This window comes from Patagioenas fasciata, chromosome 16 (assembly GCF_037038585.1).
Source record: "Patagioenas fasciata isolate bPatFas1 chromosome 16, bPatFas1.hap1, whole genome shotgun sequence".
Taxonomy (NCBI): Eukaryota; Metazoa; Chordata; class Aves; order Columbiformes; family Columbidae; genus Patagioenas; species Patagioenas fasciata.
This window is the reverse complement of record NC_092535.1, coordinates 14226165-14247033: the sequence shown is the minus strand read 5'-3', so window position 1 is coordinate 14247033 and position 20869 is coordinate 14226165. Positions and strand designations below refer to the sequence as shown.

Genomic DNA, 20869 nt, shown 5'->3' with positions numbered 1-20869 from the left:
GTTTGTAGTATTAGTAACATGCTAACAGTCAATTGTAACTACACTTAAATTAGTGTATCAGCAGTGCTCAATACAATGTTATACGTACTTTACAACATTGCTAGGTAAAGACACAGAACAGCAAGTCTAAATGATTAGTCATTTGTCAACATGAGTCTAATGTTAGTACTGACTTCTGTCCTGATTTGGCTTTCTCCTTGTGATCTCAGATCTGCAACTATTTCAGCTGACACTTGATATTAAAACTTTTGGCATCAATGCTTCTGACCCTTCTCAGTTCTACATACAACTGCAGCTGTGCCAAAGACTGGTTATATTGACCAGCACAATGTTTTCCAGCACCTGAAATGAAGGTAAGTATTTCTGCTACTGTAGGGTCCCTGTGCATAGTGCTACTCTACCTTAAAGACAGTTTTGCTTCCATTTTCTCTCATTTTTTTCAGTATAGTTGCCATATGTGTGGCCAAAAAAAATTTCACTGCTTTTTCCAGACTGTTAATGCATAGCTTGAGGAAAATTCTGCTTTCTGTTGACCTCCCTTCTGCTAAACCAAACAAAATAGACATTAGAGAATGAGAACTGAATACGCAGTAGCCTCCTAGTTACTGTAGTGTACCAACTGCAGAAAGGAAAGTGTATGATCCACTTCTCACGTACTTTATGGCTCGCTTTTCTTTTGCTATAGAATGAGGCTGTTTTCTTTACAAGATTTGAAAATCTGCGGGTAGTGTAAGCCTCCATGTATGCTAATGTGACTGGTAAGGGAATGCATCAAATGCAAATTAGCTTTTATTACTTCTGCTTCATACGATGAAAGCAGAATTCAGTTTTTATACAAAACTTCTAACGCTTCAAGTTTCTCACACCAAGTTTTGTCCCTGGTAGTTTCTCAGTAAAGCTGCACTTGTGCAGATCTGCTTCAGATCACCCACCGCCTCCTGACGAACGGACGTGACAGCAGCGGGTCCTGTGGTGAGTGCGGGCAGCCGAACGCGCCTCCCGCAAAATGCTCGGCACTTCTCGCTCCTTCGGCATCAGCTCCTTAGTGGAAATAACTCCAATTGTCATACTCCTTGTCATTTTCTTGAATTATAGTGACATCTGGTGGCATTTTAAATACTTTCTGCACAGCTTTTCCTTTTGTAGTATTGTTTTCTTTCTTATTTTAGGTCATCGGTGTTATTTACAATTGCTGCAGGTGTATCTGCTGTGAAAGGTGACTCTTCTAGATGCTCCGCTATTGCTGTTTATTCTAGGTATGAACAGAGATGCTTCCTGATACTCCACTGGAATATGTGAGATTCATGATAAATATTATCACCTGTATGTGTGATACAGGTGGTAGATACGCAGTGGGGTAAACCCCACTTGGGAACTGTGGGATTTCATTTAAACACATTACCCAGTTCCCCCTGTATATAAAGATCACAAACGTCTGCAGAAGCCCTTTATCAACAATGGGTTTGTATCCAAGTTTCTTTATCTGTTCTACCTACTTGGACACTTGCTGGTAGCAAAACTGTTTCTGAATTACACATAGAAATGAATTACACTGGTTTAGCAAACTTACGCCCAGTAACTCGTCTACACTATGCACTGGAATTTGTGCTTCTCCTCCTGTTCTTACGTCCCCTTAATGCCGTGACCGCAGCGGTTCCCGCTGGAGAAACACTCGGGAACGCCTCCGTGCGCGCCAGCACGACGGACGAGCCGGGGCGGGAGCTAGCGGCGCCGGCAAACTCATTGGCCCGCGTGACACCCTGGCGGGCAGTGATTGGCTAGAAACTACCGGCGCTGGGAGTGATTGGCCGGCGGGAAGTGGCGCTTATTCCTGCTGCGGCGGTGAGGTGAGGGACGCCATGTTGTGAGGCTTTGCTGCCGCTTGGCGGTGTGGTGATCTCTCGGCCAAGCGGATCCCGCTGCTGAGGGGGCAGGAGGCACTACGGGGTATTTTCTTGTCAGTAACAAAGTTATTGGGGGAAATGGCAGTGGTTCCGTGTGTTTGGAGGGCAGAGGTCTCAGTCCCGTGTCGATAAGGAGGCAGCTGGAAGGGGTTTATATTCTTTGGCTTGTCTGGCCAGGCAGGAGACCAGAGATCTGTGAGGTGATAGTGAAGACTTCAAATTAGGCTGTTGCATCCTTGTATTGGGGGGGGAAGAGGGGACAGATGGACGGACAGACAACAAGCCAACCAAAACCCACCCGCACCCTGTATTGTATTTGTTATATTGATATTATTTAGAAGTACAGAGGTGACTCGTGTGTTTGTGGTTGCTTGTTCTACAGCAGTTGTTCCCTATTTTCAATCATTGTTTCCCTTTGCTTTGTTTAATTCTAGGTAATTTCTGGGATAGGGAGACCAAAACTGCACATGGTGGGTGGGTTGATGTAGATTGGTTTATGCCAAGCATACAAAAGTTTGCTGTTTGTTTCCATGTGAACTCTCAAAGAAAAATACTTGCATCTGCTCTTGAGTATTAAGGCAATGTTTTCAGAAAACAATAACTTTTGAGCTCTTGCTTTTTGGAGCTAATACTAATCTCAGCCCATCACTGTATGTATCATTAAGAAGGCTTTTCCCCCTGCATGTGTTTATCACATTCTTTTTGAACAATTTAATCTGCCTTTTTATAAAAAGGCTCTTCTGGAGTTCTACCATTCCTTTAAAAGTCCCTTCCAACCCAAACTATTCTATGATTCTATTGTTTACCTATTTCGAATAACCCAGTGTTGACCATATAACTGGCCATCTTCATGCTCTTGGTGAGAAACACTGAGAGGCCGCTGCAGGACTTGCTGTTCCTCCATTGCCAAACACGATAATTTCTTCCACTCCTAATTTAAACAATTGTTTATCCATTTAGGGAAGTTGTATTATATTCCCAGTTAGTTTAATTTCTTGAATAGTATTTATACAACAAACTTTGGAACTTGTATGTTGAGTAATTACTGACATGTTTGCAAAACCTGTTTGAAGCCTATGTCAGTGAATTGTGTTTTGGTCAAGTGATGATTGTTTTGTTCTTATGCAGCTGAATAGATGAATTGCAAAAATGGCAGCCAGGAATGAGATGCAGGTATGTGTTTATAGACCAGAGTACCAGTATTGATTGTTTTAATTACTAGCTTAAAGCATTTCTGCTGATCTTTCATTAGAAGTGAAGTTTGTAGCTTAGCAAAGAATGTGATAGGAAGAAATTTTCCTTTGACATAGGTTGGTACTAAGTACCTGGATAGAAAGCAAGAGGAATTGTTACTGATGAAAATAAATCATGTGCATTGTATCATTGGGGTAATACTGAAGATCAAGATGTTGAAATCTGGTTATAATTGATCTAGAAAGAATAAAGTGGCAAAACAATTGAGGAAGGCAGTAGTCACCCAATATGTTAATATCTTTTAAACTCACTAATGGATAACGTAGAAATGGAAAATATTAAATGTACTGAAGGAGGGATATTAAGGCAATAAGCACTTGAGTAAGCATTTATTTCTGAGGAAAGAAAAAACATCCAGCTAAGGAAACCTAGCAAATCATTTAAAATGCAGTGAATAAGTATTTGCATGATTAATGTATTAGATATAGTGTTCTGTACTTCAGGTTTTACATTTAATGATTTTGTGATTCAGAATATTTGCTTAGAATGCAACAGATGATTGTGTAAAATCTATGTTAATTCTTCTTAAATAACTATCGGTGTTGCACACAGTAATACAGTTGCTCTATTTTCTTGTCAACAGTTTGAAAAGTTAATTGATGAAGTTGCAAAAAAAAAGGATTTCCAATTATTAGAACAATTTCTGGCAACAGAAGACACTGAAAGTGTCTCTCACAAATGCAGCAAACAGTTTGTCAACAAATTAGACAAACTTCTGAGTCGGGTAAGGTAATGATTACGTCAGAATCATCTTTACTGTCACTGTAATAGTCTGAAAAAGTTGGGGTTTTTCCGTTTGGCTTGGTTAATAGCAGCAGTTGATCTGAAAAACTGAAATGAAGTCTAAGAATGAAATCTCTGTTGAAGCTGCAATTAAGTGGCTTTCGAGAACAAAAAGACATCTGGTTAATTGAATACAGGTTCTTCTTGAACTAATGCTTGTGTTACAATTTCAATTTCAGGAATTTGACAAACGCGAAGTCAAAAGCATTTCCACTTTACTAAATTCTATTCAGAAATATGGGGAAAAAATCAGCATAGCAGGAGAAGATGGGCTCCCAGCAATGATGAAATACGGTCTTATTGAAAGGATAAGTAAAACTATAAAGCATATGTGAACTTCTGAAAAAAAAATTAAAAACTAATGAAGCATGCATAAGTAATGCTTCAGTGCTGAACAGCTTAGTGTTCACTTTGTTCCTCGATTGTTTCTCAGTTAGGAATTCCTAAAAACTTTTGAACAAACATCATTCAGATTTAAATGTTCTTGGACAAGGTTTTGCAAATTATGCAATATGTAATTAATTTAGATAGGCTTACAGCAATTATAACAGTATGATGTCTCTTGTGAGCTTGCTATACTGCTTTTGACTCAGGAATTGGAATTTGCTGGTGCAATTAAATTACTTTTTGTTCATAGTCGCAACAGCAACATTGTACCTGTTCTTTGAACAGCTCTTTTATCTGTGATGGCAGTTGAAAAGTAGGTCCCTAATTTTTGTGTTAGAAAGTCAGCTGCAGAAATTACTTACATTAGTTTGAAATTGCCTCCATTTGTTCAGTATGAGTGAAGAATTTCAGGCTGGGGCTAAAGTATGCTCAGCAGACTGGTAACTTTGCTGCTCTTGTTTTGCTCTTTGTAACTCGAAGAGGGATGGGGTTGTAGCTGGGCTTGCATCAGTGGGGCAGCACTCTAGAGTTGATGAAGGCTGGGAGGCCTTCCATACACCTCGGGTGAAATCGGTGTGCTCGGCTTGTTCTCTGAGATGCCTGTACACCAATGCGCACAGCATGGGAAATCAGCAGGAGGAGTTAGAAACCTGTGTTCGGGCAGGAGATTATGACCTGGTGGCAATTATGGAGACATGGTGGGACAGCACACATGACTGGAATGTGGTCATGGGTGGCTATGTCCTTTTCAGGAAAGACAGGCCAGCCAGGCGTGGTGGCGGAGTTGCTCTTTACGTGAGAGAGCAAGTACAATGTATTGAGTATTGTCCAAGCACGGATGACGGGCAAGTTGAGAGTCTATAGGTGAGAATTAAGGGGCAGGCTGGCAGGGGAGATACTGTTGTGGATGTCTATTATAGGCTACCACATCAGGCTGAAGAAGTTGATGAGGCCTTCTACAGACAGCTGAGAGCAGCATCAGAGTCAGAGGCTCTGGTTGTTGTGGGGGATTTTAACTTCCCTGATGTTTGCTGGAAGGACTTCTTGGCCAGCCAGCCACAGTCTAGGAGGTTCCTCCAGTGCCTTGACGATAACTTTCTGATACAGAGGGTGGAGGAGCTGACTAGAAGAGGTACACTGCTGGACCTCATCCTCACTAACAAGGAGGGTCTCATTGAAGCGGTAAAGGTTGAGGGCTGCCTTGGTTGCAGCGACTATGAAATGGTGGAGTTCAGGGTCTTGTGTGGCAGGAACAGAATAGCAAGCAGAATTGCAACCCTGGACTTCAGCAGGGCAAACTTTGGCCTTTTCAAGCAATTGCTAGGGGAAATCCCATGGGCAAGGCTGCTTGAAGGTAAAGGGGCCCAAGATAGTTGGCTAGTGTTCAGGGACTGCTTCTACCAGGTGCAAGATCAGAGCATCCCGACACATAGGAAGTCAAGGAAGGGAGCGAGAAGACCTGCTTGGTTAAACAGGGAGCTCCTGGGTAAGCTTAAGTGGAAGAGGAGAGTGTATAGATCATGGAAGGAGGGGCTGGCCACTTGGGAAGAATATAAGGCTGTTGTCAGAGGGTGTAGGGAGGCAACTAGGAAAGCTAAGGCCTCCTTAGAATTAAACCTGGTGAGAGGGGTCAGGGACAACAGGAAGAGCTTTTTCAAATACGTGGCAGATAAAAATAACAGCAGAGGCAATGTAGGCCCACTGATGAACAAGGTGGGTGCCCTGGTGGCAGAAGATACAGAGAAGGGAGAGTTACTGAATGCCTTCTTTTTCTCTGTCTGCTCTGCCAGAGGCGGTCCTGAGGAGCCCCATCCTGCTGAGGCCCCAGAGGAAGCCAGGGAAATGGAGGAGTTTGCCTTGGTTGATGAGGACTGGGTTAGAGAGCAGTTAGGCAATCTGGACATCCATAAATCCATGGGTCCAGATGGGATGCACCTGTGGGTGCTGAGGGAGCTGTCTGAGGTCATTGCTGGACAACTCTTTGTATATTTTTACTTAAGTATAGCACAAACTATAGTCCTTTTTCATGCTATTAAAATAGATTTATTTTCCCTTTACATGGTTAGTTGGTTTGAGAAGGTGAAAGGAATTTTGGTCCTTGGAGGAAGTGGAAAGAATGAAGTGCTTACAAGTCTGGCTGAAGATTTCTTCAACATGTTGCTGGTAAAATATACTGATAATAAAATACATAGTGTGTATTTGTGAAAATAATTATTACTAGTCTAGCAACACACAAACTTTAAAATGTGTTTCTATTTAATAACCTTATAAAATGAATGTTACAATGTTTCTGAAATAGATTATTAGGTTTTCAGATAAATAGTTTACCTGTATTCATACTTGTTTTCTCTTCATGAAATGAAATTTTTTAGAAAAGACAATGTAAGTGTTCAATGAACAAAAAAAATCTCATCTTGATCCAATGTTGCTTACATAAATTTTTGGTATGCTGATCCCAGGACCCCAAGTTTATAAGATCTGTAAGTTTTCTGTTAATCAGATTTGTTGTCATTGAGGAAATATTTTCCATAAATTTAACTGAAATATAATTTTATAAAACCACACTTGATATTAGAATAGACTCTTATGTTCTGCATGAAGAATGAAATAATTTTAAAATGCTGAATGTATTTTGATTACTTGCTTTAGGTACATTTTACTTGATTTTTATGTTGTAACATTTAGTATCAAAATTATGTGTTTTCTTTTGGATTTTCTTTTAGGCTGTGTGCGATAGCAGACCAGAAGGTGAGCTTAAATAAAGCGTACACTAAATATGATAGTTCAAGTGTTCGGAGAGATGCTGAAGTGTTAAAATGACTCTTAGTACTTGTGGAACCATCTTGAGGCAATGTAGTTCTGAGAAGATGTAATGAAGGCGATACAAAGTTTCTTGATCTAATGTAAATGTGCCACCAGATCTACATGCTTCAGAACCCTTCAGAAAAGGGCTTTATCCTCAAGAGGGCTGTTCTGCACACAAACAGCCGCGTTTCTCATTCGTGTGAAAAAGGCTTGAGTGTCATCTGTAACTTTGATTGTATAATTTGAGATTTCCCTACTGATAGATTTCCTTGTAACTTGCTGATGTCAGTAGTAAAAAAGCAGAATAGCCTTCTCAGAAATGGCAGCTGAACCAAGGTTTTTCCTAAAAAGTGTGTTGTTTCTAAACCACTGTCATAGGTCAGCATAGCACAGTACTTATTTATTGAGCTTGTTGTCACGAATATCATGCTACTCTTACTTTTCAGTATAGCACTAGGGAGAAATTCACTACAGACCATTGCACTGCCACGATCAAAATGAGAGATACATTTTGTTGTTCCTGGGAAGATAAAATTCCGGGGTCTGAATTATATGTCGGGTAACTAAGTTATAGAATTGATCCAATTACATCTTAAAAATAATGATCTCCTGCCCAGAAGACTTCTGCAGTGATGCAGGAATAGAAATATCATAAAAAGCCATATTTACTAGAAACTGAAGTAACTATTCTGTCTTGCATTTAACCACGAAGCTTAAGGTGTTAGTTGTTAAATATTTCCTGTGTGGAAAGGAAGGCATCCTGTGTTTTATTTCCAAATGAAAATGAATGTTTTTCCAAATGCTGATGATAGGGCACTCTTGATAACTCTTTAAATTCTTTTTTTCCTGTTCATTAGGTAAAATGCAAATACTAGAAAACTTTGTTCTGAGAACATGTACCCTTATTGCTGATGTAAGAATTAGTATTTATGTTCAGCAGGAGGTAAACATGCTTCTTTCTAAGTAACAGTTTTCTGGTTAGTGTTTTAATAGACTTTGTGAAGATAGTAACGTTATTGTGCAGATGCTGCAAGAAGAGAGAATATTGTAGTGTTCTGGTATCAGAAGGATGATTTAATGTTTCTCTGGGAATGTTTGTTGTTAATATGGTGAGGTGGTTTGGGGTTTTTATGTTTGTTTTTCAGATTACTGACCTGTAATTTTTGGTGAGAAAGCTGTATAGAAGCGTAGGGAGTAATATGCTCTATTACAACTGCTATAAGTTGGATTAAGATCGTTGGTTGTAAATTCTTTAGATACTTGCAGGAAATGTGTATACCTTCTAGTACACTGCAAATTTCTCATTTATTTTAGTGATCTCAGGTTGTCAGGTTTTTTTTCCTTTTTAAAAAAAAGGAAAAGTTACAAAAAATCTTTTGTAAAGGCTGCAGCCCTTAAATTTGCTCTTAATGCAGATCTAAAGCAGACTAACTCAACAATGAACTGCAACAGAGCTCTAGCTTTGAAAGCTTTTAAAATATATTTAAATCTGCAAATAAGACACATAACCCTTTAAGAACTGATGTTCACATTAAAGCTAATGTAATTTATTGAAATTGAGGTAGTTATTTTAAGAGATATAATTTAAGGCCAGATTAGAACTCATTGTCTTTTCTTGTTTTGCAATTATTTAAGCATATTATTTTCTTCAGTGGTGTGAAATGTATTACAAGGGGCCAAAAGAAGAATAACTTAAACAACTTATTTTATATTTAGTCTTACTCCCTTTTTTCCACTCTTCTTAGGTAGTAAGAAAACTTAATTTAATGCTTGAAAACACACCTCGAGACACCAGGAAAAAGCTATTTTCTACAAAGGAAATGTCTCATGTCATGTAAATAATCTTTAGTATCATTTTTGCATAGCTGGGAAGATAATTTTTACTAAGGCTGTTTACAATGCGTGCGGATTGCTCCCTCTTTAACTAATTTTTGCGCTTGCTATTGTGTTGCCAGTGGTAGTGGCTGTGGGCAGGTATTCTTGTGTGTTATTTTCCACTATGAGCCTAAATGTACCTCTTTCCCAATCTGGGTTAGGTGGCTTATCATCCCAATGTCTTAAAATAATTAAACTCTTAATTATGTCTGTCAAGCACAGTGAATCAGTCACTGAAGTACAAGCTATTCACGTTGGGGAATTTTTTTACAGCATTTCAAGAAATTAATAGAATAAAAATTATATATATCAGGTGATTCACTTCCCCGGTAGTACTTTCAGATATCTGTCCTTAGCATAACAGACTTAACCCTTTGGAGTCTTAATAGTTTAGTGCTATCAGGGTTTCATCTCATGCATTAAAAGCTTGTAATTTAAGAAACTTCTATACTCTGTGTTGCTGTTATATTTTGATGAAATGTTGCTTTGTTTGGCAGGAGTGACATGGGGAGGAGAATTTTGGATGCTGGAGGTGAGCATGTGACTTAATAAACCATTTAGTGTGGAGCTTCGTAAAAATTATATGCAGACCCATTAAAAATCCAGAGAATACATTTAGAAGCTGCAGAATCTTGCGATTACAGTTCTCTGAAAAATAATAAATACTGCATGAAAACAATCTGCAAACTGGAATGTTGCAGATGTATGCAGTGTGTAGCTCACTTCTTGAAGTTTTCAGTCCTTTTCTTCTCTAGAATATGTTTTAAAATAGCAAAAGCTCATAAAGAAGTCAGTCTTTGAGGACAGTGAACTTCCAACCACGATTAGTAGTGCTATAACTTCTCCCAGTTCAGACCGGTGAAAGTTGTAAACTTCTTACCTCTTGCTTGTGTGCCAAGTGTTGCTTTGACATTCCTTGAAAGTTTGGTTGAAATTTCATTTTGAAACATAAGCTGTTTAGTCATCCTTAGTTCTTTATGTATCCTTTATGGGTTTTGTATTTGGATATAATGTGACAAATAATATGAAACACACAGCACCGCTTATACCAGTTTCCTACGTAATAATTTTTTTTTTCACATCAGTAGTATCTTTACTGTTCATGTAAAATGTCTTGTGCTGTAGACTATGACCTGCAAGTAGCCATTACGGAAGCTTTATGCAGAATGATATCAGAGAAACAGAGACGAGAACTGGCATGCCAGTGGTTTTCCATGGAGTTTGTGTCCAGTGCATTTAAGGAAATTAAAGACTCTGAGTTTGAAACAGTAAGTTGTGTGTTAAAAAGTATTTCCAGGGAGGTAAACTTTTGGTTTACAATTCTTTAAGAAATTTCTATGTTTTAATAGGATTGCAGAAAATTTCTTAACCAGGTGAATGGAATGCTTGGAGATAAAAGAAGGTAAAGCTTTTCTTTTTTCTTTTTAAAGCTAATATTATTTTCCTCTTTGGATTTTATGGCCGTTCACTGGGATTAACCTTGGTACCACAAAAACTGTTTTGGGGAAGCTCTGAATTAAAATAACACAAGCAAATAAGACTGAAATTTAGTAGTTCCTTGACTTTACACCACACCAGAGTTAAGATTTTTTTTGAAATAGTAAAGAAATGGAATGACATATCTTTTGGCACACTATCACTGATACTATCTTCTTCATCAAGATGTTAATTTCATGTAATTGCCGTATTTGGGAAAAAGACAAACAGAATGTATGTTTCAGGTTACCAGATAACAGCTTGAAGAAACCGTTCACTAAATAAAGAACATTCATTTGAAAAGATTCTTGAACAATATAAAGCATGTGCTACACTTTCGTTAATAAATGTTTATAAGGAACTAGTTTTTATGTTCTATTTAGCGCTGTTGCAAAATCCTGAGATTTTCATTAGTTCAATAAACACCACCTAACAACAGCCAGTAATCTGTTGGTGTGTGTTCCTTTATTTATTGATTTAGGATATTTACATTGAGATAATGATCAATGAGAATATCTACTAGAGAAATGGGACACAAAAAAGAAGAGAAAATAAGAGCTTTTTTCTTATCAATATGGTCACATACTCTGCGTGTTACTTTTCTGCATCATGACAGCGAAAAGATTGTCTGATGTGTCTATGTCAGGTGTATATTCAGTTTGAATATCAAAATACCAGCATATAAGCTGGAAGTATGGAGGGTAGTAACAAGAGGTCTGGGTCCACTGCTTTAATTGTGAGAATATCTGAAATTTCATGTTATCTGCTTTGGGGAAGAAGTGTAGTCAAGTGACTGCTCTGTTGATTGCTGTGATCCCTTTGTCTCCAAAGGAAACAAGTTTTGTGCTGAAAACACAATCCAGTTGCTGTGTTCAGATTTGCAAAATTCAATTTAGGATACTTGACAAAGTATTCTTTTATTACAGGGTTTTTACATATCCGTGTTTGTCAGCAGCTCTTGATAGATATGAGGTAAGTTGCAGGATTAATCATATATCCACAGATTTTCATTCATGCAGCTGAAGAATTTATTTGCCTTCTGGTTAAGAAAAAAATAAGGATGAAGTAAGACGTTTCTTTTTTCGTAAGTATACAGCTGTGCGTGTATATCTAAGTTTGTCAGACTGTAACAAATAAATTGTTGCTTTCAGTTATTTTCTTTTTTTTTTTAGCTACAGGTACCATTGGATGAAAATCTTGAAGAATTTTGGATTGATTTCAATGTTGGTAGCAGAAGCATATCTTTCTATGTGGCAGCAGAGGATGCAGTAAGCTAATTTTTGTCTGTCATACCAGATTATCCTGAGGCAGTAGATACAATTTTGAAGTGTATCTGTGGAAGTTATATGTGCATCTATAGTGTGAAGGGGGAAAAAATGTAATCGAGATTTGCCGTACATATTTAGATCAAATAATTTCAATGTAACAACTTTCTAATACTGTTTGTGAGCAGTTTAGCGTACGCACAGGTCAACAAGAAGCCATTTACAAAATTCCAGTTATAAATTTTGTAGATGAGACTCAGTTGTTCAGATTAATCTCTCTACCAAAGCTCTTCTGAAATATCCCTTGTTGTTATAAATGAAGCATATGTCCCTTGTCACTCCTTGAAAGAGGGGATTTAAAAGGTGAAAATCACTTCATTTAAATGAGGTATGATGCTTTTCTATTTTTTAAAAAAGCTGTATTTTTTCATATAAGGATCATCAGTGGGAAACAGTCATTATACCAGAAGAAGAGGTAGAGTTGTACAGCCTTGAAGGTATCGGCACTTTTTGTTACACACTAACTTGGATTTTCAAATTGATTAATTCTTAAGTGCTGACTCAGTTCTCAGCAAAGCAAAATTCCTACTTAAACTACTGTAGGTACTGTTTTTATCAGGACTAAAATTGTCCTGCAGTCACATTTGCATTTTAGGCATGCAGGTGTGATTTTATTAAAATAATTTCAAAATAACGTCTTATAGTTACTTCAATGCAAAATATGGCATAAGACAATGACATTTAAACTAGTTCGAATAGTTTCATAAATATCTATGATTTGCATCTATAGTAAAGAACCTTCAAAGGAAATTCTACAGGCTAATATACAGAAGTATTTCTGAAAGATGGAATCTTGAATTGTTTCACTAATAAAATTTATTGTAGATTAGAGTGAATTAAATATATATCTTAATAGCTGAACTGAAGAATACAAATAAGTTTCATATATTAACAAGTATTATATGAGGTGTTGTTAAATTGTAGTGAAATTACTCTTCACATTTTGGTTTTGCACAGAAAAAGATTTGAAGAAATTATTAACAATAGATCTAAAAAGCCCAATAAATGTGGGTAATCAAGAAGGAGAGAAAATTTTTTTATATTTTGATTCTATCTTGGAAATCAAAGATGTAATGGGAAAGATTTATGGATTAAGTAAATGTAAGGTAAGATTTAAACACATTTTCAAATAGTTTTTGTTTGATTCAAAATAATTGTCTCACTACATTATAAATGCTGTAATAGCTGTGATTATTGGTATCTATTTACAGCAAGAGTTTCTGATTAAGATCACAAGAGAATAGCATTTCTTCCATAATACGTTAAGCTTTGGAAAGATGCCTAATAAGACAGGCTGGAGAGTTGGGCAGGAAAAAATGTAATGAAATATGACAAGGGAAAGTGTAGAGTCTTGCATCTGGGTAGGAACAACCCCAGCTTCCATTGGGGAATGACCTATTAGAGAGCAGCGTAGGGAAAAGGGACCTGGGGGTCCTGGTGGACAACAGGATGACCATGAGCCAGCACTGGGCCCTTGTGGCCAGGAAGGCCAATGGCATCCTGGGGTATATTAGAAGTGGGGTGGTTAGTATGTCAGAGAGGTTCTCCTTCCCCTCTACTCTGCCCTGGTGAGACCACACCTGGAATATTGTGTCCAGTTCTGGGCCACTCAGTTGCAGAAGGACAGGGAACTGCTGAAGAGAGTCCAGTGCAGGGCAACAAAGGTGCTGAAGGGAGTGGAGCATCTCCCGTGTGAGGAAAGGCTGAGGGAGCTGGCACTCTGGAGCTGGAGAAGAGGAGACTGAGGGGTGACCTCATTAATCTTTACAAATATATAAAGGGTGAGTGTCAGGAGGATGGAGCCAGGCTCTTCTCGGTGACAACCAGTGATAGGACAAGGGGCAATGGATCCAAACTGGAACACAAGAGGTTCCACTTAAATTTGAGAAGAAACTTCTTCTCAGTAAGGGTAACAGAACACTGGAATACGCCGCCCAGAGGGGTTGTGGAGTCTCCTACTCTGGAGACATTCAAAACCTGCCTGGACACCTTCCTGTGTAACCTCATCTAAGTGTTCCTGCTCTGGAAGGGGATTGGACTGGATGATCTTTTGAGGTCCCTTCCAATCCCTAACACTCTGTAATTCTGTGATAGCTTAATGTCAGTTTTGCATATGTGATTTTCCAGAAATACAAGAGCTGGATGCTTACAATTATTAAGTTTTTCAGAATGATTCATTACCTATCCCATTTTGCTGTACATGGACCACTCTTATGAATTTACTCATTTAGTAAAAAAATTTTAGTAAGCTGTAGCTTATTCCTTACTGCTTGTAACAAACTGCTCTGCCCCAAAGTCTGAATGACTGAGAAACTCATGAGGAGTGGAACTGGTATAAGCTTGTAGAATCTATTTTCCCTTATAACCTAATTTCAGACACTTAGGATCTCTGACTTTCTGTTTCTTGTTTTAAAAAAGTGAGCAAAGTGTATATTTTACATAGATGGTTACTCATTTTGTAGGGCTTTAGTAAGAAGCAGTCTTCATCAGTTGCCAAAACAACTGTACATGTCGTCTTTGATGAAAGCGGATCACAGGTATTTTACTTCAGTGTACTGAGGTGGTTGTTATCTTTTTTTTTATGTATAATCTGGTAATTATTTGTTCATGATCATTCACCATAAAAACAAGGACTTTTAAAATGCCAATATGTAAAGATAACTCTAAAACCAGTTAAGTGATTTCTAGTACAGCATGTATGTATTGTATACTTGGGTAGAAAAGGGTATTAATATCCAAATCATAGAATACTTCAGACAAATATATACAGGGGAAGTTCTTTTCTGTGAATTGTGATTTGGTAACCCATCCTTGTTAGTGAAAATAACAGGAAGAATGCTTTTCAAACTAAAAGTACATGAGCTCTGCAGTTTATAAGAATCTACAGCAAGAGATGTGTTACTTAGGATGAAGAAGTTGCTCTGTGTGTATTTTATAAAATATTTGGATTTTATTATGTTTTATATTTCTCCATTTTTTTTTTTTAATCCAAAATATTATATAGGTTCTGGTACCAGAAAGTCAGTTGTCACCATGTTTGGAAGAAAAATCTGAAGAGGAGAAACACCCTAAGTACAAAACCCACCAACTTCCTGGAACTTTGAGGACTCCGAATAAAAATAACAATCAAGAAAAAAGCAGAGATGGCTCCTCCAAGGTTAGCAGGTTTATCAAAACAGAAAAGAGCACATCAAAAAGACAATTCAGTTTAAATATTTATCATAATTTATAATATAAAACCTCTGTTATTTTGCAGTTGGAATATAATTAATAAGAATCTTGGGAATCATCTTGATTACTTTGATTGTTAACAAGGGACAGAATTTGTCTGTGCTTTATTGACTTAATTCAGAAAACAAGTCACTGATCTCCGTTTAAAAACAGTAGTTTTAAGTATAATGTAATTCAAGTATTTCAGTGAACTTTCTCTAAAAAAGGAAATTGCGTAAGAATCACAGTACATTGATGTGTGCAGCAGCAGCAGTTGATGTTCCGATTATAGAAAGTGTTAAAAGTGTCTAGAAAATAATTTTCTAAAATCTTGTGTTGTCATTCTTAAATCTCTGTGTGATGGTCGACTCTTTTCTGCTCCTCAAGAAAACTAGATCTTGTAAAAGGAAAGTGTCTGAAGCATCCGTACTTATTCCTGGAACCACAAGATTTTCCACAAGGAGTCCACTTGAATTTATTAGCACATGTAAGTGTACATTACTTTCAAGGTAAAAATATGTTATAAATCATCTTTTAAATACAAGCATGAACTGTGATCCTTTGCAGAGGTGGAAATGAAAAGTAGACTTCATGACATCTCCTTAGCAGGTGCTTTAAACTTGACATTTTTAAACTAGGCCTCTTGCTGCTGGTCCATAGACATGATGCAGGATAGTAGCTGCATGTGCCTTCCAAACAGGTGAAGGCCACGTATTAGTTTTACTGCTGCCGTCAGTCAGCTGGTTGTGCTAGAGAAAGCTGAGAAGTCAGCAGTTGATTAGAAAACCTAAAACATATGTGTTTTATCATCTCCTTAAATCTCTTGGTTTAAAGAATTCTTAGCAGTTTGTGCCTTTACAGCAGTTGCAGTGGAAAATCAGCTTTCTCTGATGTGTACGTCTGTCACTTGCATTTTACATCTAGAACCTGCATGTGTTTCTTCAAGGGGAAGTTGGTGAGGTGGCTGGTGAGCAAGGCAGGATCCCTTGAAAGTTGGAGTCACAGGTCCAGTGCTACTGATGCTTACATCAGAAATGCTTCTTAGAGGCTTTATTACAAATAGGAGTCATCACTTTCCTCCTAACAGTCTTACCATAACAGATATTTAATACTTTCTGCAAGGGAGAGATTTGTAAGACAATGACGAGTAGAAAGTGGGGATACAGCTAGTGGCAGAACAGCATGACTAACAAACTTAATTTTTTTTTTTTACTTTAACTGTCCCAAGTTCATCAGTAGCCTCAGTTATGTATATCCATGTATGGTGTAGAAATCAGGAGTAACAGAGGCTAGAAAAGAAAGCATTTTCAAATTAGGATGGAACAAGATGAAAACTTTTCTAACTTTTTTATTTGGAATTTAATGACACAGTGTATTCCAGCAAAAATACATTACAGTGAAATCTTTAAATAGGTGACCAACTATTTTCTCCAGAGCCAGGCTGTAAAAAGCATTGCTTGCCTCCAGACATCCACAGTCTCTGGGCTTGTTAACCTCCATGTCACTTAATTGAAATCAACAGAATTATAGAACGTACATAATGAGTTGATAAAAAGACTAGTCAGCTTTCCTACAGTTTATGGAATAGATGTGATCATAGGCAAGACTCCTCATATTTTTTTCACAAACAGCACAGTAATTGTAATAGCAGAAATAGTACAATTGTAACAGGTCTCTGGTTTGTTTTCAGCCACTCCATCTGAAGGGCGATTTAAATTACCATTGGAAATGGTCAGCTCTGCTGAAAGGTCTAACAATAATGCAGTAAATGAGACCAGAACAAAGAATGTCTATCAAGAACCTACTGGAGTATGCATGTCATTTGTAGCTAAGTCTTTTATTTAAAAATAACATTGATTTCTAATTTGTTCCTAATTCATATCTTAAAGAGCTGGGGTTTTGCAGTCAGTAACTCATTTTAGAAAATAGTGTGTTTTACTTTATTGCATAATGTCATCTTGTCCTCTGGATTTCAGGATTAATATGTCTAAGTTCAGACTGCACTGTTACAAAATAAGACAAGATTTGCATTCAGTCACCAGTTCTGACCCTAGAGTTAAGTCACCACCATTCTTCCTTTGTCTGTAATATGAGAACAGTGTATGCGGTGAATCTCAAATTAATTGTGCAGTGTTTGAAATACTCTTAAATATGTTCAGCTATAGTTGTCCAATGTTAATGTCGTCAGGTTATAGCATTTATAGCATTGGGTTTAGTGTATTTGGGATTAGGCATTCACTAAAATCAACCAAAACTACATAACTTGTCACTGAACTGCTGTTTGAGTGTATGTATTTTTGCTTTTGTTCCAGTTGAACAAAGATTTCAAAGTAACATTTCTATTTTATTTGTGGTACTGAATGTCTTTCTGGGTCAGATTCAGACCAAATCCCAGACTGTGGGATTCTGAAGCATCTTTTTGCTTTAGAAAAAGGCTTTAAAATATAGAATGCGTAGTTTAGAATATTACAAGCATTACTTTCTAGGGGAATTTTACTTATTTTGTCTTTATGGATTGTAATTGTCAGTGTTACTACTTATGCTTTTTAGACTGGCCAAAGATGTAAACAAGACAATGAAATCTGTGAAACAGAACAGAAGATCAGGAAGTCAAATAATAGAAAAGAGACAAAACTACCTGAAAAGGTACTGGAATCTCCTTCTATGATATGAAAAAATAATTTCATATTTTATTAGGGAAAGTACAAGTTTATGAGGCTACACTCTTTATAGTCCTGTGCTAATATTTTCTTTGGGGTGTTATCCCACTGCAGCACATGTATGCTGAAGAAGTTTTCGAAATGATACAAGAGACAGAAAATGAGACCCTACAAAAGCAAACTTCAGGCACGTAATTCTACAACTGTTGATAGTGCTTACTTTTAAAATTATTTTATTTTTTTCCCATTTCTTTTACAATAATAATTGATACCAAATTCATTGTCTCATTCAGATGAAATGCTAGATATTGTTGCTGATTCTCAACCAGTAGAGAGAAACAACAGAGCTTTGTAAGTCTGAAAAAGAATACCAAGTCACTGTTGTCACTCCCTTTGAAAGGAATGTTTTCAAGTATTGCCAGAATTTCTTTTGAGGTGATATGATCTTTTGAGGTCCCTTCCAAGCCCTAACATTCTGTGATTCTGTAACTGTGCTGTAAAAAATAGATTTGACACACCACAGAGCTACTAGAGTTCAAGCTTTAGTGATGCTCATAGGATATTGTTGACTTAAAAATACATTATTTTTCTGAAGGTTTGCCATTTTACATTGTGTTGGTTAATTGAACAATGGTAGCAGACTTAGGTATCAGTGTAAAATGGGTTGAGATCTACAAGACGTCACTATTATCCTATTTTGTGATGCATATTTATTGTAGTTAAGACTCGCCTTCTGCAGTTCACTGGTAATAAGATTTCATTATCTTTGTTAGGCTGTCTGATCTTCTGGAGAGCTCTTTTGATAAAAGTAAAACATGTAAAAAAAGAGCATGCTCTGTTCCTCAGAAGAATATAACAACTGGTGACAAGCAGAAGCTAAATCCATCATTGGCATGTACGTCCCATCCAGGTTATGTTCACGCTTTGTTAACTGTTAATGTTAAAAATGTTTCAGATAACTTTTTAACCTAGAGCCGTGCTTTCTTCCCCCTTGTATTAGTTTCCATTGTTAAGGAAAGAGCTGTGAAACAAAAAGCTTTCTGTTAAATATTTTGAGAAGAAACTCAAGAAAACTAAATTGATACCATGAGGGAAGAAAACTGCAGAATACTTAGTGGACAGTCAGAGTGTTAATCATTTGAAACAGAAACTGTTAAGTACAGAAGGGAAAAATATTTTAACTACTACTGAAAAATCGTTTAAAACATTTCTTTCAGCTAGAGTGTCTGAAACACCTTTGCATCCTGGTTTTGCAAAAGAGGGAACTGATGTTCTCTTGAGAAAACAGACCATAAATCCAAACCAATCAAAGATGGTGAGTTTCTTACCTTCGTTTCTTTGACTTGCAATTAAGAGAACTGTCAAATTTTCAGTCTTTCAGAATTTGTATTTTACTTTCATTTAGTCACAGACTGATTTTTAGTTGACTTTCTGCTAATACAAAATAAATAATGTCAGCTTCGCTGTTTATTTTTTCAGTATAACATAAGATTGGTTTACACTGAATTTCTTTTAGAAAATAATATTTTTTTTAAAAATAATTCTTAAATAAGCTCCAGCTTGTGCTCTCATACGCTTTTCATTCACTTTTAAATATTATTTCACACAAAACCACAACATTTGAAAGAAAATGTCTGCTAAACTGATGTTTTATTGCTCATTGTTTGGGCAATGCAAGGGAAAATGGGGCTTCAAAGGGATGTGATTTAGTACATCCAGATGACATTAAATGAAGTTCAGGTAATTGTTGGGCACCTGTAGTTCTGTTTGCAGCTCTGCCCTTCTGTTGAGTCTGTCCAAAGTTGAGCCTTTAACTCTTGTTTTCTTTTTTAATAGAAAACAAAGTTTAAAGAAATTACAGATGCAACAAAATCACTAATTAATAAAATCAGTGACAGATACAAAATAAACACTGATGAGAAAAGCAAAGCCAGAGACTGCTTGGGTTTTAACAGGTATGATGTGAACTATTGTTTGCTTATTCTCTTTGTGTATGTGGATTTGCTTGTGATCTGCTTCTTTGCCTACAGTTGTTTCACGTGCTGCTTTCACCTGAATCGTTTGTTCACTTCTGGTAAAACGTGTGGTATTGAAAAGTAGGAGACGAGTCGTGGAATAGTTCAGTAGCTGAAATAACTACAAGGGCAGTTAGAACTCTGTTCAGTCATCTTTCACTAATTCATTGACATATTTTGTGGAGAGAGTTTTAACTGGAATAGTTCATGGGCATGTTGGGTATCATCCTAGTCTGGGGTCCAAACCTCTATTCAGTCATCAATTTTTTGGTTATCTAAAGTTCCTAGTTGTATCTTCCTGAAAGAATTGACTGTTAGAGTTTAAATTTAACAAATTCTTAAATAAGAAAATCAGTTGTACCTTGCTGGAACTGCTGCTTGGAGATATACTTGACATGTAATCACATGCTCTGCATGTTTGATTGTGACTGGATGACAAAGGACTGGAATAGTTTGAGCTACGTCATCTTTTAAACCTTTTGGATGGGGACTTGGAAATGCAAGGGGCTGATCTGCACAAAAATGAAAGGGGCTGATCTATTTTCATCCACATGGGTTTGCATGTAATTGCCTGAATAAACTTGTTGTGTTTGATAAGGCCTTTATTTATCTAAGCATTACTCTAATGCATATTTTCTGATTAGCATTTAACAAAATGTATCCTTATTTTTTTAGGTCACATTTAAGTAAACCCTTTGTCTCTAAGGTAACATTATTGCTTTTGTTGGATTTTTCTTCATATCAGTTGTATGTACATATGTGGTGGTAGCTAGTAGATGTAAAAGCAAAGTTCACGAGTATCACCGATTGTTAAATATGTGTAGATGTTAATGTTCTTTATGCATTGACTGTATATACTTAAAATACTTTTTTGTGTATTTACTTATGTCAAATAATATTTTTACAGGCAACTATCAGCCAGTGAAACCCAAATTAATTTCTGCTTACATATTATGTAATTGAATCTTTTCCTTTTGAACAAGGCCTTGGTAAATATGTAGAATAAAAATATAGTAAATGATACTATAGAATCCTTAAATGACATATAGCCAGGACACAGAAATTAGTCTTAATGTTTGTGGCGAAAAAAAAATGCTGAGGTTTTATTGATATCCTTAAGGGATAAATTCTAAAAGGTTTAGTTTCTACTGGCTCTTGTCCCCATTTTGTCATAT

At 36.8% G+C, this 20869-nt stretch overlaps 1 protein-coding gene across 5 annotated transcripts in view; it reads left to right on the top strand.

Annotated features, from left to right (window-relative positions):
• The first annotated feature begins 3749 nt into the window (after window positions 1–3749).
• The window catches only part of SYCP2 (synaptonemal complex protein 2), a 28139-nt gene continuing 11019 nt past the window's right edge, over window positions 3750–20869 (top strand). For 3 of the 5 annotated variants that reach the window (XR_011741654.1, XM_065849799.2, XM_071815777.1), the window contains exons 1-22: window positions 4284–6491; window positions 7052–7076; window positions 7991–8076; window positions 8879–8967; window positions 9506–9540; window positions 10134–10276; window positions 10358–10410; window positions 11411–11456; window positions 11657–11752; window positions 12186–12246; window positions 12767–12915; window positions 14272–14346; window positions 14814–14966; window positions 15407–15506; window positions 16710–16828; window positions 17570–17665; window positions 17794–17866; window positions 17973–18030; window positions 18453–18574; window positions 18897–18994; window positions 19516–19634; window positions 20370–20400. Coding sequence is in view for 4 of the 5 variants with exons in the window: in XM_065849799.2 (XP_065705871.2) it covers window positions 5550–6491; window positions 7052–7076; window positions 7991–8076; window positions 8879–8967; window positions 9506–9540; window positions 10134–10276; window positions 10358–10410; window positions 11411–11456; window positions 11657–11752; window positions 12186–12246; window positions 12767–12915; window positions 14272–14346; window positions 14814–14966; window positions 15407–15506; window positions 16710–16828; window positions 17570–17665; window positions 17794–17866; window positions 17973–18030; window positions 18453–18574; window positions 18897–18994; window positions 19516–19634; window positions 20370–20400 (2769 nt within the window). In the remaining variant the exon portion in view is untranslated. Of the gene's footprint in view, window positions 3883–4283; window positions 6492–7051; window positions 7077–7990; window positions 8077–8878; window positions 8968–9505; window positions 9541–10133; window positions 10277–10357; window positions 10411–11410; window positions 11457–11656; window positions 11753–12185; window positions 12247–12766; window positions 12916–14271; window positions 14347–14813; window positions 14967–15406; window positions 15507–16709; window positions 16829–17569; window positions 17666–17793; window positions 17867–17972; window positions 18031–18452; window positions 18575–18896; window positions 18995–19515; window positions 19635–20369; window positions 20401–20869 lie in introns of those variants that run through there. The other 2 variants (XM_071815779.1, XM_071815778.1) reach the window with 2 other exon arrangements.